The sequence below is a fragment of the Gekko japonicus genome, unplaced genomic scaffold (genome assembly GCF_001447785.1).
Source record: "Gekko japonicus isolate JY-2015 unplaced genomic scaffold, Gekko_japonicus_V1.1 scaffold4681, whole genome shotgun sequence".
Taxonomy (NCBI): Eukaryota; Metazoa; Chordata; class Lepidosauria; order Squamata; family Gekkonidae; genus Gekko; species Gekko japonicus.
Genome location: NW_015177154.1, coordinates 55,480 through 67,027, shown reverse-complemented (window position 1 = coordinate 67,027; position 11,548 = coordinate 55,480). Strand labels below are relative to the sequence as shown.

Here is an 11,548-nt window from a genome sequence, read left to right as displayed (position 1 = left end):
ATGTAGACTGTCACCCCATCACTGGGAGAAAACACGGGAGCTTCTGGAAAGCCCCCCCCCGCCATTTTTCTTCAGCCAGTTCCGAAAGGACCAAACCCCATGCTCCACAACAAATTAGTCATGGGCACTCCTCCCAACAAATTAAGTAGTTGCATTTCTCCACCCAAGAACCGATATTCCCAAAGCTCTACGTGGAGTTTAGTCATTCAGAGAAACAGAGGCAAACAGCTGGCATGGCAACTTGTCTGCGTTACCCGGGCAAGGTGGTGATTGTGACTGGTGGCACCAAAGGGATTGGTCTGGCCATTGTGAGAGAATTCGGTGAGTATTGGAGATGCCTGGGTATGGGGGAGTGATCATTTTCTGCCAACTGGGGCATGGGTTGAACCTGCTGGGAAGACTTAGGAAGTCTTTCTCCCTCCTAGGGTTGCAGGGTCCCCATTGGCCACCAGTCGGGGTAGGGGGGTAGGGTTGCCAGCTCAAGGATGGGAAGCTCCTGGAGATTTGGGGGTGGAGCGATGTTCCCTCTAAGCTGTGGAGTCCGGGGAGCAAAACTTCTACTTTGGGAGCTACTGTCATTAAAGTTGTGAGCAGGTGATTTGGCTACTGCATAAATTAGTTTGCTCTGGAGCCATATGGAGGAGTAGGCATTTACTGCCCACAGGGGCCGGGGTCCAGACTGCTAGGAATACTTAGGAAGCCTTGCTCCCTACATCTCTAATCTGGGATGGAGAGAAACTGGGAGGGAGGGAAATGTCCTCTTTCTGTCCTCAGAGGCATTTTTGTCTGTCCTGCAAACACAAAAAGGACTCATGTAGTAGTACCTTCTGACCTAAGGTCTTGTGGACTGGAGACAGTTCCTATTTTTGTAGCAGGCAAAGCTACACCTGCTGAATTTCAACCTGTTGTAAAGCTCTTGAAGCGGGCTGCCAGAATGCAAGGTGGCCATTCTGACTGATACGAGGATGGTGAGCCTGTGGAGGGAGGCATTCGGTGTGGAGTGAGCTCCTGCCTCTAGTTCCAGCTCCTGCCAACCTAGCAGTTCGAAAGCAAGAAATTCCAAGTAGATAAATAGGGACCACTTCGGTGGGAAGGTAACAGCGTTCCGTGCGCCTTGGCGATTAGTCATGCTGGCCACATGACCACGGAAACGTCTCCGGACAGCGCTGGCTCTTCGGCTTTGAAACTGAGATGAGCACCGCAACCCTAGAGTCGGACTTGACTGGCTTTCGAGCAAGGGAGCCTTTACCTTTATATTAAATTCTGACCTCCAATATCTATATCGTGAAATCCTGGCTCCAGTAATCCTGGTCCTCTCCAGCCATTTGCTCCCCAAAGCAAGTTTCAGGTGGGCAGCCGTGGTGGGTCTGCAACAGAACAGCAAGATTTGGGTCCAGGAGCACCTTAGAAACCAACAAGAATTTGGGGGTGTCAGATATCTGACGATTCGGGGAGCTTTGACTCTTGAAAGCTTCTCCCCTGGAGAGCTTGTTGGCCTTCAAGGTGTTCCTGGACTCAAATCTTGTTGTTTTTCTGCAGATCACCATGGCTGCCCACCTGAAAGGGTCTTCATGGAGGGCTTGGGGGGAGGGGGCTTCTGCTCCCATCATCGGAGAGATCTGCCTGCAGAAGGCTGCCCCTCCTGAGACGAAGTGTTCTGGGGTTGTTAGAGGTTCTGTATGAGGGATGGGTGAGGGAAGAATCCAGTCTTTTAAACAAACGAATACATCCCGTGCTGTGCATCTGTGAGTGAGCCACGTCTCTGAGTTTTCTCTTGTGTTCCTTCCTCTCTTTGCCCTCCAGTTCACCAGGGAGCCAATGTGGTCTTCTGTTCACGGGCCACCGGAGGTGAGTTTGGAGCACCTTTTCTACTCCCCCCCCCCATGACAGAGTCCCCTTGTTTGTTCTAAAAAGGCATTTCCCTCCATGACAAAGATCCTTCTTGAGGCAGCTTACAAAGTAAAACTTAATAAAACTATAAATCAGCATAAATGCTCATTAAAAAAAAAGATTACAACCCCAGGCAGCGCATTATATAATATAAAATATTTTGTGCACCCCAAATGATTTTCATAACACAGACCTTACCCTAGAATGTTAAAGACAATCTTAAAAGAACAACTCCTTCATTACAAGTCTAAGTAGAAAGAACTGTTTGGGCCAGGTGGGGCTCAAGCAGAATGGTACTAAAGAGGTCAGGTACCTCTTTCGGTGCGATCAAGCAAGGGTGACCCCAGCAAGGGACTTTTTCTTGGCAAGCGAGAAGCAGAGGTGGCCTGCCTTTGCCTTCCTCTGCAGAGTCTTCCTTGGTAGTCTCCCCTTTGAGTCCCAGCCCTGCTCTTAGCTTCCAAGATCTGATGAGACTGGGCTATACGAGGCCACCTTTCCTCCCAGAGAGGTCAGGTACCCCCACTGCAAAAGCCCCTTTCTCTGCTCATCATGTTCCCTGAAATGGCCCCAGAGAGTGGGGATGAGCTCTTAAAGGGGTGTCTAGAAGGGCAAACAATGGATCTTTTATCTGTGCATGCAGAGGTTTTATTCCAGAGCAAGATTCCTGTGAGAAAATGGACACAGACACACTGATTAAAAGCCGATGAAAATTTATTTATTAACAATCAAACACAGGACTAGGAGCAAACCCAAACAACAAACCATTCAAAGCATGAGTCAGCCACCCTCTAGGGGCTGCGGTGGCTCAAGTGGTCAAGACACTGAACTGCGGACTGGAAGGTGGGTAGTTCAGCAATTTGAGACCCGAGTGCGCCGCATGACGGAGTGAGCTCCCGCCTCTGGTCCCAGCTCCTGCCAACCTAGCAGTTCGAAAGCAAGAAATTGCAAGTACATAAATAGGTACCACTTCGGTGGGAAGGTAACAGCGCTCCGCGTGCCTCAGTGTGTACTCATGCCAGCCACATAACCATGGAGAAGTCTTCAGCCAGTGCTGGCTCTACGGCTTGGAAATGGAGATGAACACTGCATCCCTAGAGTCGGATTCGACTGGTTTTCAAGTACTCACCCAGACACTACGAGGAAGGATGAGATAAGAGACAAGGAATGGGAAGGGGGGACATTCAGATGAGCAATAGGACCTAATCCAAGGGGGGTGAGAAGTGGAGGATTATGGGAAGTCCATGCAGTAGATGTCCAAGGCAGCAGAGTATTAAGAAGAGGAGCCTGCAAAAAGGTTGCAGGGGGGTATCCAGGTAGCATGAGGACCTGACACACTTTCCACTGACTTGGGATGGCCGTTTTATGGGGACCTTACTTGCCCAGGGTTGAGATTGGCCCAAGATATGAAGTTTGAATTTGACTGGGCAATTTGAAGGTGACTGCTGTCAAAATCTGGCGGGAAGATCAGTAGGGAAATCGGTCATTCGTAGGTTGGTCTATCATTGGATGCTTTTTAGCATACTGATAAATGACCAAGCATCAATGATGGGTTGAAAGGTTCTCCTGATGGCTGATCCTGGGTGGATTGGATGTTAGGCTGTCTTTACCAACGGCTGGGTTCGATGAAGAGTTGACCAACTGTCTATAGCCATAAATGGTTCATATTGCCTTCATGATGTATCCCTTGGAGCTGGGGGAATGTAAATGCTTCATGCATTTCAGGGACACCCTTCCTCTGTGATAGAATTTACCTTGGTCACAGCAGACCAGGGGTATTTTTGAGATTAATTTTCTGGTCCCCACAATGCTTAGGCTTTCAAGGGGGTGCCCTTCAAAACAGGCAATATGAGAGGGGAATGAGAGTGTGGGGTCTCAGCAGGAGGAGGGGCCTGACAGTCACCCACATCACCTCTGAAGGCCCACAGAGCAGGTCTTCAGAAACAGATCTTAACTGGGGGGATGGACGGACAATATGGGAGGAGGGGGGTTCTTCAAGGACCCCGGTTCGAAGACATTGACAGCTGTGAAGCCAAGAACCAGCAACTGATGGGTCGTGCAGATCTTTCAGCACAGGGGAGGTATGATCCCCATAGCCAGCCCCTTACTTGCTCACTTCTAGTATCTCAGGTTTAGGAAATATAAAGAAAGTATGAGGTTTCAGGTAGTAGAGTCAGAGATGAAAGTAAGCTTGGATGATAAGATCACGGCCCAGCATGAGAGAATTCAGGTAAGAAATTTAAGTTATATTCAGTTTCCTCCTTGAGAAGAATGTTGCAAATACAGTGAGATGACGTTTTCTGGCAGGGTATGATCGGTATCCTAGTGACTCACCAGGTTCTTTGTCTTCCCCTGTTCCTGTAGGAGACACTAGACGGCACCTGCCCACCCAGGGAGATGGTTTCCCTGTTTAAAACAGAATGTATTTGTTTATTTTGCAGCCCTTTTAGGCCACCTTCAAATGTAAGAAACAACCAAGAGAGGGGAGGAATAGTCTTCAAGTCATTTAGCAAACATTCTTGTCCGTATTCAGAGCTTAGGTGCAGGTGGAAAGGAAGATGGAGGGATAAGGCAGAGGGCTGCACAAAAAAGGCAGGGTTGGAAGGTTTGTTCTGCTGGCAACTGTTCTGTTCTCCCCCCCCTTGCAGCGGAAAAGGGACAAGAGGTTCAGAGGGAACTGCAGGGTTCTGGGTGCCCAGGGGATGCTTTCTACCAGGTCTGTGATGTCCGCAATGAGTCAGACATCAAGGTAGGCTAAAACTGGGTGAAGAGTGGTGCTTCTTTGGGGGTTCTTCTTCAGCATTTCCGAGAAATGTCCTTTCATCTCTGAACCCATCACTAAAACCATTCTCTATATTCTAATTCTCAGGTATCTAAATGGCCACAATACTGTTCTTCTCGGCCTTTCCCCTTGATTTATGCTCCTCTTTCACAAATTCCAAATATGCTTATCACCAATGGTATCATGTGTCTTTCCTCTGCTTAAGTCCTTGCCCTGGGGTTCCACTGAATTTCTCCAACAGCTTTAAGATTCTTGTCCTCCTCACTGTCAGAACACCTATACAGGAGTCAGGACAGGACACTGAACTGAGTAAGAATAAAGAAAGTTTTGTTCGTAGAACTAATAAAGCGGATAGGAAATAGAAGATGTAACCCTACCTGCCTTGCAAAGTGAGAGACAGAGAGTTCTAGACTGCTTCAAAAGGAAAGCCTAAGAACATCATTCTGCAGACAGACAAAGAGAAGCCCCTTTAGAAAGAAGGTTCTTCCCCCTACAGTCCTCTCCAGCTAGAATTTGCTGTCCTCTGCAGGATCTTCTTTCCTCCTCTTCCTTGTACACAAGACACTGGTGTATTCCAACAGGGGGCAGCTCAGGGTTCAAAGACTCTCAACCACCAAATGCCTGAGCGACCCTCTCCCCAGTCTGGATCAGGCCTCGTCCCCCAACCCACACAGGAGCCCTCTGCTCTGGTTATTTCTCTCCTCTCTCCCCCCAGGCTCCTTTGCTGCCCACCCTTCTCTGTCTTGCTCCCAGGACCTGGAACAGGTGCAGCCCAGAGTAGGTGATGGTCGCTTGCAGCTCTGGAATGACAGCATTCTCGATTCTGTTGCTGTCCTTTCCCTGCTTTACATCTTATTATCTTATTTATTTGACTTATATCCCGCCCTCCCTGCAAAGCAGTCTCAGGGCAACTTACATAACTGCATAAAACACTAAAACATGAACATTAATAAAATCACAACAGTGCAATCCTAAACATAATCTTTGTTCCTGCTGCAGAGGTTGATTCGGGTCACTGTAGAACGTTACGGATGCCTGGACTGCCTGGTGAACAACGCTGGAACTGGTGAGTGACCGCCAAACTTTTGGGGCCTGGGAAGAATCCCTGGGTCATTTGTGACTGGATGGGAGGTCATTTCTTGTTTATTCAAAAGCCAAAACAGACTTGTTCTATAAAGGGTTCGAAAAAGTATAACTTCCCAGGTGGCTGTTTACAAAGAAATAAATTACATTAGCCTAATAAAAGAAGTTTATTTTTAATTTTTTCAAAAACATTATATTAATACAAACATTCATTATATACACACACACACACAAACTCCTTAGTAATTTTACAAGAAATCATAATAAGCAAATGGGGGTATCTTATCATATACATTTTCAATCCAAAAAGAAAGGAATAATATCCAATATTTAGTAAATCAGGTTCCATAGAGTTCCTCCTACTATCCCTTAGATAGTATGTTAATTTAGACAGGGGTGAAATAAACCAAAACTTGTTAAACTGCTCAATAATAGTTGGAATGTTGTGTGTTTCGTCCCCCCCCCCCCCCCGTTTATTACAATATTCATTCTTGCTTCTATAAATGAACTTAATACTAATTCAAAATCTGAATAATCTACAAAACCTCACCAAAAAAACAGAAGAATTAAGTTTGGTCCAAAAGGCATTTTCCTACCTGGCACTTCATTAACGTAATTTACCACAGTCTTCCAAAATGTTTGACTCTTAAGGCAATATGGAAAATATGGAACACACCTGCAGAGGAACAATTACATATCCAGCACTTATCCTCTGTCATACCATATATGAGGGCTAATTGGTGCCATTGAAGAAGTAATTTATACATGTTTTCTTTCAGACTAGTTTCCAGTAGTCGAGTATCAGCTGTTGCCCAAAGCCAACCCCATTCCTCTTCTGTGGTCGTAAATTGCAAACCCTTTCCCCATTTCCTAGTATAGCTCAATGGACTACTATCCATATTAACTAGCCAAGAATACAACCATGCAATAGAGAACAGTAATTCAAAATATATTTTAGATCTTAGATCTGCATATTTCCTTCAAAGTGCATGAACTAAATGTCTGATTGGAAAAAGAAAACCTGAAATAATGGGGGCTTTATCCCCCCCCATCTTCCATTTTAAATCCTCTTGCAAACAGGTTATACAGAACAGATCGATGACGTGAGTGCCCAAGACTTCCTCAACCTCATAAAAACCAACACTGTGAGTGGTTTGTTGGCATCCAAGGTGAGTGTTTCTAACTTCTAAGGCGTTTCCCTCTTCCCTGTGGAGTTGAAAGTACAGTGGAAAAACCTGGAATGGTACCCTGGGGTGCAGTGCTATCCCTGTGTCCGTCAGTTCTCTGCTGATCAAATCAAAACAATGGGGATGGGCCATGGCTGGGGGCCAGGTTTGTACCCAAAGGGTTTATCCCTGCAGTCTCCAATTGCAAGGATTCGTTATTGGTACAAAGTGATGGATGTCCTGAAGTCCTCATAAAGCTAATCTCAACCAATCAGGGATCACACAATAAATGAGCCAATGTAATGGGGCATTATGGATTCTTTAAAACCACATCAAGGTGCCTTCAGCAGCTCTTGGAGCAAAGTGATGGATTGACATTGTTTTAAAGAGAAGAAAAGGTAATTTCTACCATCATGAAGCTTTTTAAGTTGATGAGTCACAGGCCACACGGGTATGACTAATGCTGTCAAGGCAACAAGGCACATTCTCACCGGCTGTCAATGGTGTACAAAAGAAAGTTCAGATAAGTCTGTGCTGGAATAATGAAATAAAATCCAACTTGCATATGGCCCATCTGATGTTTCAATTTGAGGAGCTCACATCAGAGTAGAAAACGTGAAAACCCTGGTCCCTGCCACATGGGGGGGGGGGAATGCACGGGCAAAGTGCAGCTTTTGAAAGCTGCACGAAAATATGCACAGTTTGGCCAGGAGCCTCAGATGCGCCAGCAGAAGGACGCGCCGGCGATCCCATGGCCGCGCTTGCTGCGGCCTTTCTGGTAAGTCCACCTCTAGGGGTGGTTCTTTTTTGCAGTGGGTTTTCGGCCTGAAGGACCAGATCGGGGACGGGTGCACGCCGCTTCCCAGATGTTGCGGTGCGATCATGCCCGTTTGCTGCACCCCCGATCTGTCCCTCTCCCGGCCCAAACCCTTACGTGTGACCGGGGCCCCTGTTTCTCTTGTCTAGGGGGAAAAGATCAGGGGACAGCTCAAGTGCTGAAAGTCAACCTCCAGAGATGAGAAGCTCTGGCTCACTGCACCTGTCCCCAGGTCCCGGCGGTGGTTCTTCACTAGGGTTGCCAAGATTGAGTCTAGAGGACTGTAAGGCACTGTACATTGGTCTCCCCTGTGCTGTGTCTTAACCGAGGGTTGCCAAAACGCCTTGAGAAAAACGTCTGGTTCATTAATAGAAGCTGAGTAGCAGCATGAATTGTAGGAATTATTTATGTCCATATCATAAAAATCCTTCTGTTAATGTACATCAGACTGTAAGAGGAGGAGGACAAGCTAGGCTTCAACAGTACGTGGATAGAGAACTGCCAGAAGTACAAGCTGGGTTTCGAAGAGGTAGAGGAACTAGAGATCAAATTGCCAACATTCGCTGGATTATGGAGAAAGCAAGAGAGTACCAGAAAAATATCTACTTCTGCTTCATTGACTATGCTAAAGCTTTTGACTGTGTGGATCACAACAAACTATGGCAGGTCCTTAAAGAGATGGGAGTACCAGACCACCTCACATGTCTCTTGAGAAACCTGTATAAGGGCCAAGAAGCGACAGTTAGAACCGGATATGGAACAACTGATTGGTTTAGCATAGGAAAAGGAGTACGACAAGGATGTATATTGTCACCTTTTGGAGAAGGTATATATGCAGAGTACATCATGCGAAATGCTGGCCTGGATGAATCACAAGCGGGAATTAAGATTGCTGGGGAAAAGATCAACAACCTCAGATATGCAGACGATACCACTCTAATGGCAGAAAGTGAAGAGGACCTAAAGAGTCTCTTGCTCAGGGTAAAAGAGGAGAGCGCAAAAGTGGGCTTGAAGCTCAACATCAAAAAAACTAAGATCATGGCATCCGGTCCCATCACTCCTTGGCAAATAGAAGGGGAAGTCGTGGAAGTAGTGACAAACTTCACGTTCCTGGGATCCCAGATCACCACAGACTGTGACTGCAGCCATGAAATTAAAAGACGCCTGCTACTTGGGAGGAAAGCGATGGCGAAGATCTAATAAGTCAATCCTAAAAGAAATCAACCCCGACTGTTCCCTGGAAGGCCAGATAATGAAACTGAAGCTCAAATACTTTGGCCACCAAATGAGAAGGGAGCACTCCCTGGAGAAGACCCTGATGCTGGGAAAGATTGAAGGTCAAAGAAGACGGGGACGGCAAAGGATGAGATGGTTGGACAGTGTCATCAATGCAACGAACATGAAACTGAGCAAACTTCAGAGGACAGCGGAAGACAGGAGGGCCTGGCGGGATCTAGCCCATGGGGTCGCGAAGAGTCGGACTCGACTGTGCGACTGAACAACAACAACAACAACATAAGTGGTACAAAGTCCCCATATTTCTTTTCCCTTTCCAATGTTGTTACTTTGGAGAACAGAAACACAAAAATACTGAGCCTTATTTATGATAACTTCTAGAATTAAAACTTAGGAAATGAATCACATTATTTTCAAATCTACTGAAATACTCAGATTTTCCTTAAGGCCATGCAATGGAAGTATCACTAAATGTAATAATGTAATGTAATGCATTTGTGTTACCACGAGGGTGGCCAACTCTGGGTTGGGAAATACCTGGAGATTTTGGGGGTGGAGCCTGGGGAGGGGAGGGACCTCAGGAGGGTCCACCCACCAAAGCAGCTGCTTTCTCCAGGGGAGCTGATCTTGGTCAGAGATACTGAGTTACAAACAGCTTATGCCACACTTCCGCCTTTTTACAAGTCTCTGAAATCCAAAACTTTAATGTCTGCTCCTTTATACCTAGCTAATATTTCCAACCCAAATCATAGATGGGCCTTTTTCAGAGCCAGATGTGACACCTTTCCATCTGCAGTTCTTTCCAGAAGATTTCAAGGTATCCCCAGACATCTGAGATTTTGCTCATGCCCTTACAAGTCAATAGAGACCCTCCCCCATATATTATTTCATTGCTCTCACTATGCAGAATAAAGATCCCTTTTAATTATGCCTTTATTAAGGTCATTTAGATTTCAAGGACAATTAGTAATCCAGTCCGAGGAACTTTTGCTGAAACACTTACTGGAGGACAAATCCACGGCTATTTCAAGGAATGTTGCTAAATTTCTTTTTATTGCAATTACAAAGCGTAAGCACCTCCTTAATACTCCGTGAGATGTTTGTTTAGTTGTTTGCTTGTTTTTTCCCCCTCTCTGTAATGCCTTGTGATAATTGGGAGACTGTTTTTGATTCTGTATGCTGTCTGATGGGTCTTTGACCGTAATAAACTGATGATGATGATGATCTTGGTCATCTGGAGATGAAGTGTAACAGTGGGAGATCTCCAGGTGCCACCTTTGACATCAACCACCGCAGATACCACCAGAGCACCAAAACCAGGGCACCTGCAGGTTGAGATGGTGGGGGTGTCTCCATACTAGCAGGTCTTCCCCAGATGTGCAGGAAAGTACAGCTCTGTCAATTAACTAGAAGACAAATAAGACACTCTTGGGGGGGGGGAGCCAGCTTCAAAGAGAACTGAATCTCCCCCAGGGGGCCAGGAATGCAAAGAGCAGCTTAGAGTCAGTCAAAGTGGAAAAATGGGGTGGGGAGGAGAAGGCATCAGCCTGCTTAAGTCCTCCGCCTAAGAGCTTACAGAATCCTGGAGAAGGAGATCTGGTGACGGAGATAATACTCCCGAGTTCCCCGGTTGTGGAACGCCCCCCCCCCCCCCCATGGTTCCTTGTAGGCCCTCAGCTTGTGCAACTAACCCTCCTTTAAAAATGGATTCAAAAATCAACATTTCCTGCTGTTTTTTTGTGTGTGCGGGGAACAATTCCCTGTGGACTGAAATGTCAAAGACTGCATTTCATGCGGTATTTTCTGAATAATCATGCCGAGGATTGTGGGTGAAACAGTTTCTCTAGTTTGCTAACCTCTAAGATTGTCATGGAACTGGAAGTTGATGTCTTTCTAGTGATAATAAGAAAGACACTTCTTCAAAACTCATTCACTAGGGGACATATTACTTGATGCTTTATGCCCTGCCCTTCTTAAATTCCCAAACGTTTTGAATCCTAGCATCTCACCAGGTGCTACCTGGACTCCTTTGCTGAGAAGGAATTTCAATCAGTCACCGAATCCGGAGGCGGTCAAGCAGTTCTACGAGAACAGTCAGGCAAGTGTGTTGTGGGGAAACTGGTGCTGCTGCAGATGACGGGTTCTCCTTAAGGTGGCCATCCTGGGGGAGGGCCTGAAGTTCTCCCAGAAGGATAACTCCTTCTTTTCACTGTGTTGGAGCACTTCCGGCCAGCCTCCAGTCTCCCATGCTTGGGCAAGGTGCTTGGGTGGGTTGTGGCTTCTCAGCTCCAGGGGCTCTTGGAAGAGGCTGGTTTTCTGGACCCATTTTAAACTGGCTTCAGTCCAGGATTTGGAACAGAGACAACTCTGGTCGCCTGGACTGATGACTCTCTACTGAGAAACAGAGAGGTGGAATCAGCCTCATAGCTAGACAATTTTTGTTGGGGGGGCAGTGGGGGGCAGCCCTGGCTCCTCTCAGCATGTGCAGAGACTCACCCCTGAGCCTTGCTCAGTCCTCTCCCCCAGTATGCAGACTGTAGGAAACTTCGGGGGGGGGGGTTTCCAAGGGGTGGCATG

At 46.7% G+C, this 11,548-nt stretch overlaps 1 protein-coding gene across 1 annotated transcript in view; it reads left to right on the top strand.

Annotated features, from left to right (window-relative positions):
* Nucleotides 1-221: 221 nt before the first annotated feature.
* The window catches only part of LOC107124845 (17-beta-hydroxysteroid dehydrogenase 14-like), a 28,411-nt gene continuing 17,084 nt past the window's right edge, over nucleotides 222-11,548 (top strand). Inside the window, exons 1-5 of the mRNA XM_015428348.1 lie at nucleotides 222-321; nucleotides 1,804-1,848; nucleotides 4,536-4,636; nucleotides 5,669-5,735; nucleotides 6,833-6,921. Of these exons, the coding sequence (XP_015283834.1) occupies nucleotides 234-321; nucleotides 1,804-1,848; nucleotides 4,536-4,636; nucleotides 5,669-5,735; nucleotides 6,833-6,921 (390 nt within the window). The 5' untranslated portion in view covers nucleotides 222-233. The remainder of the gene's footprint in view (nucleotides 322-1,803; nucleotides 1,849-4,535; nucleotides 4,637-5,668; nucleotides 5,736-6,832; nucleotides 6,922-11,548) is intronic.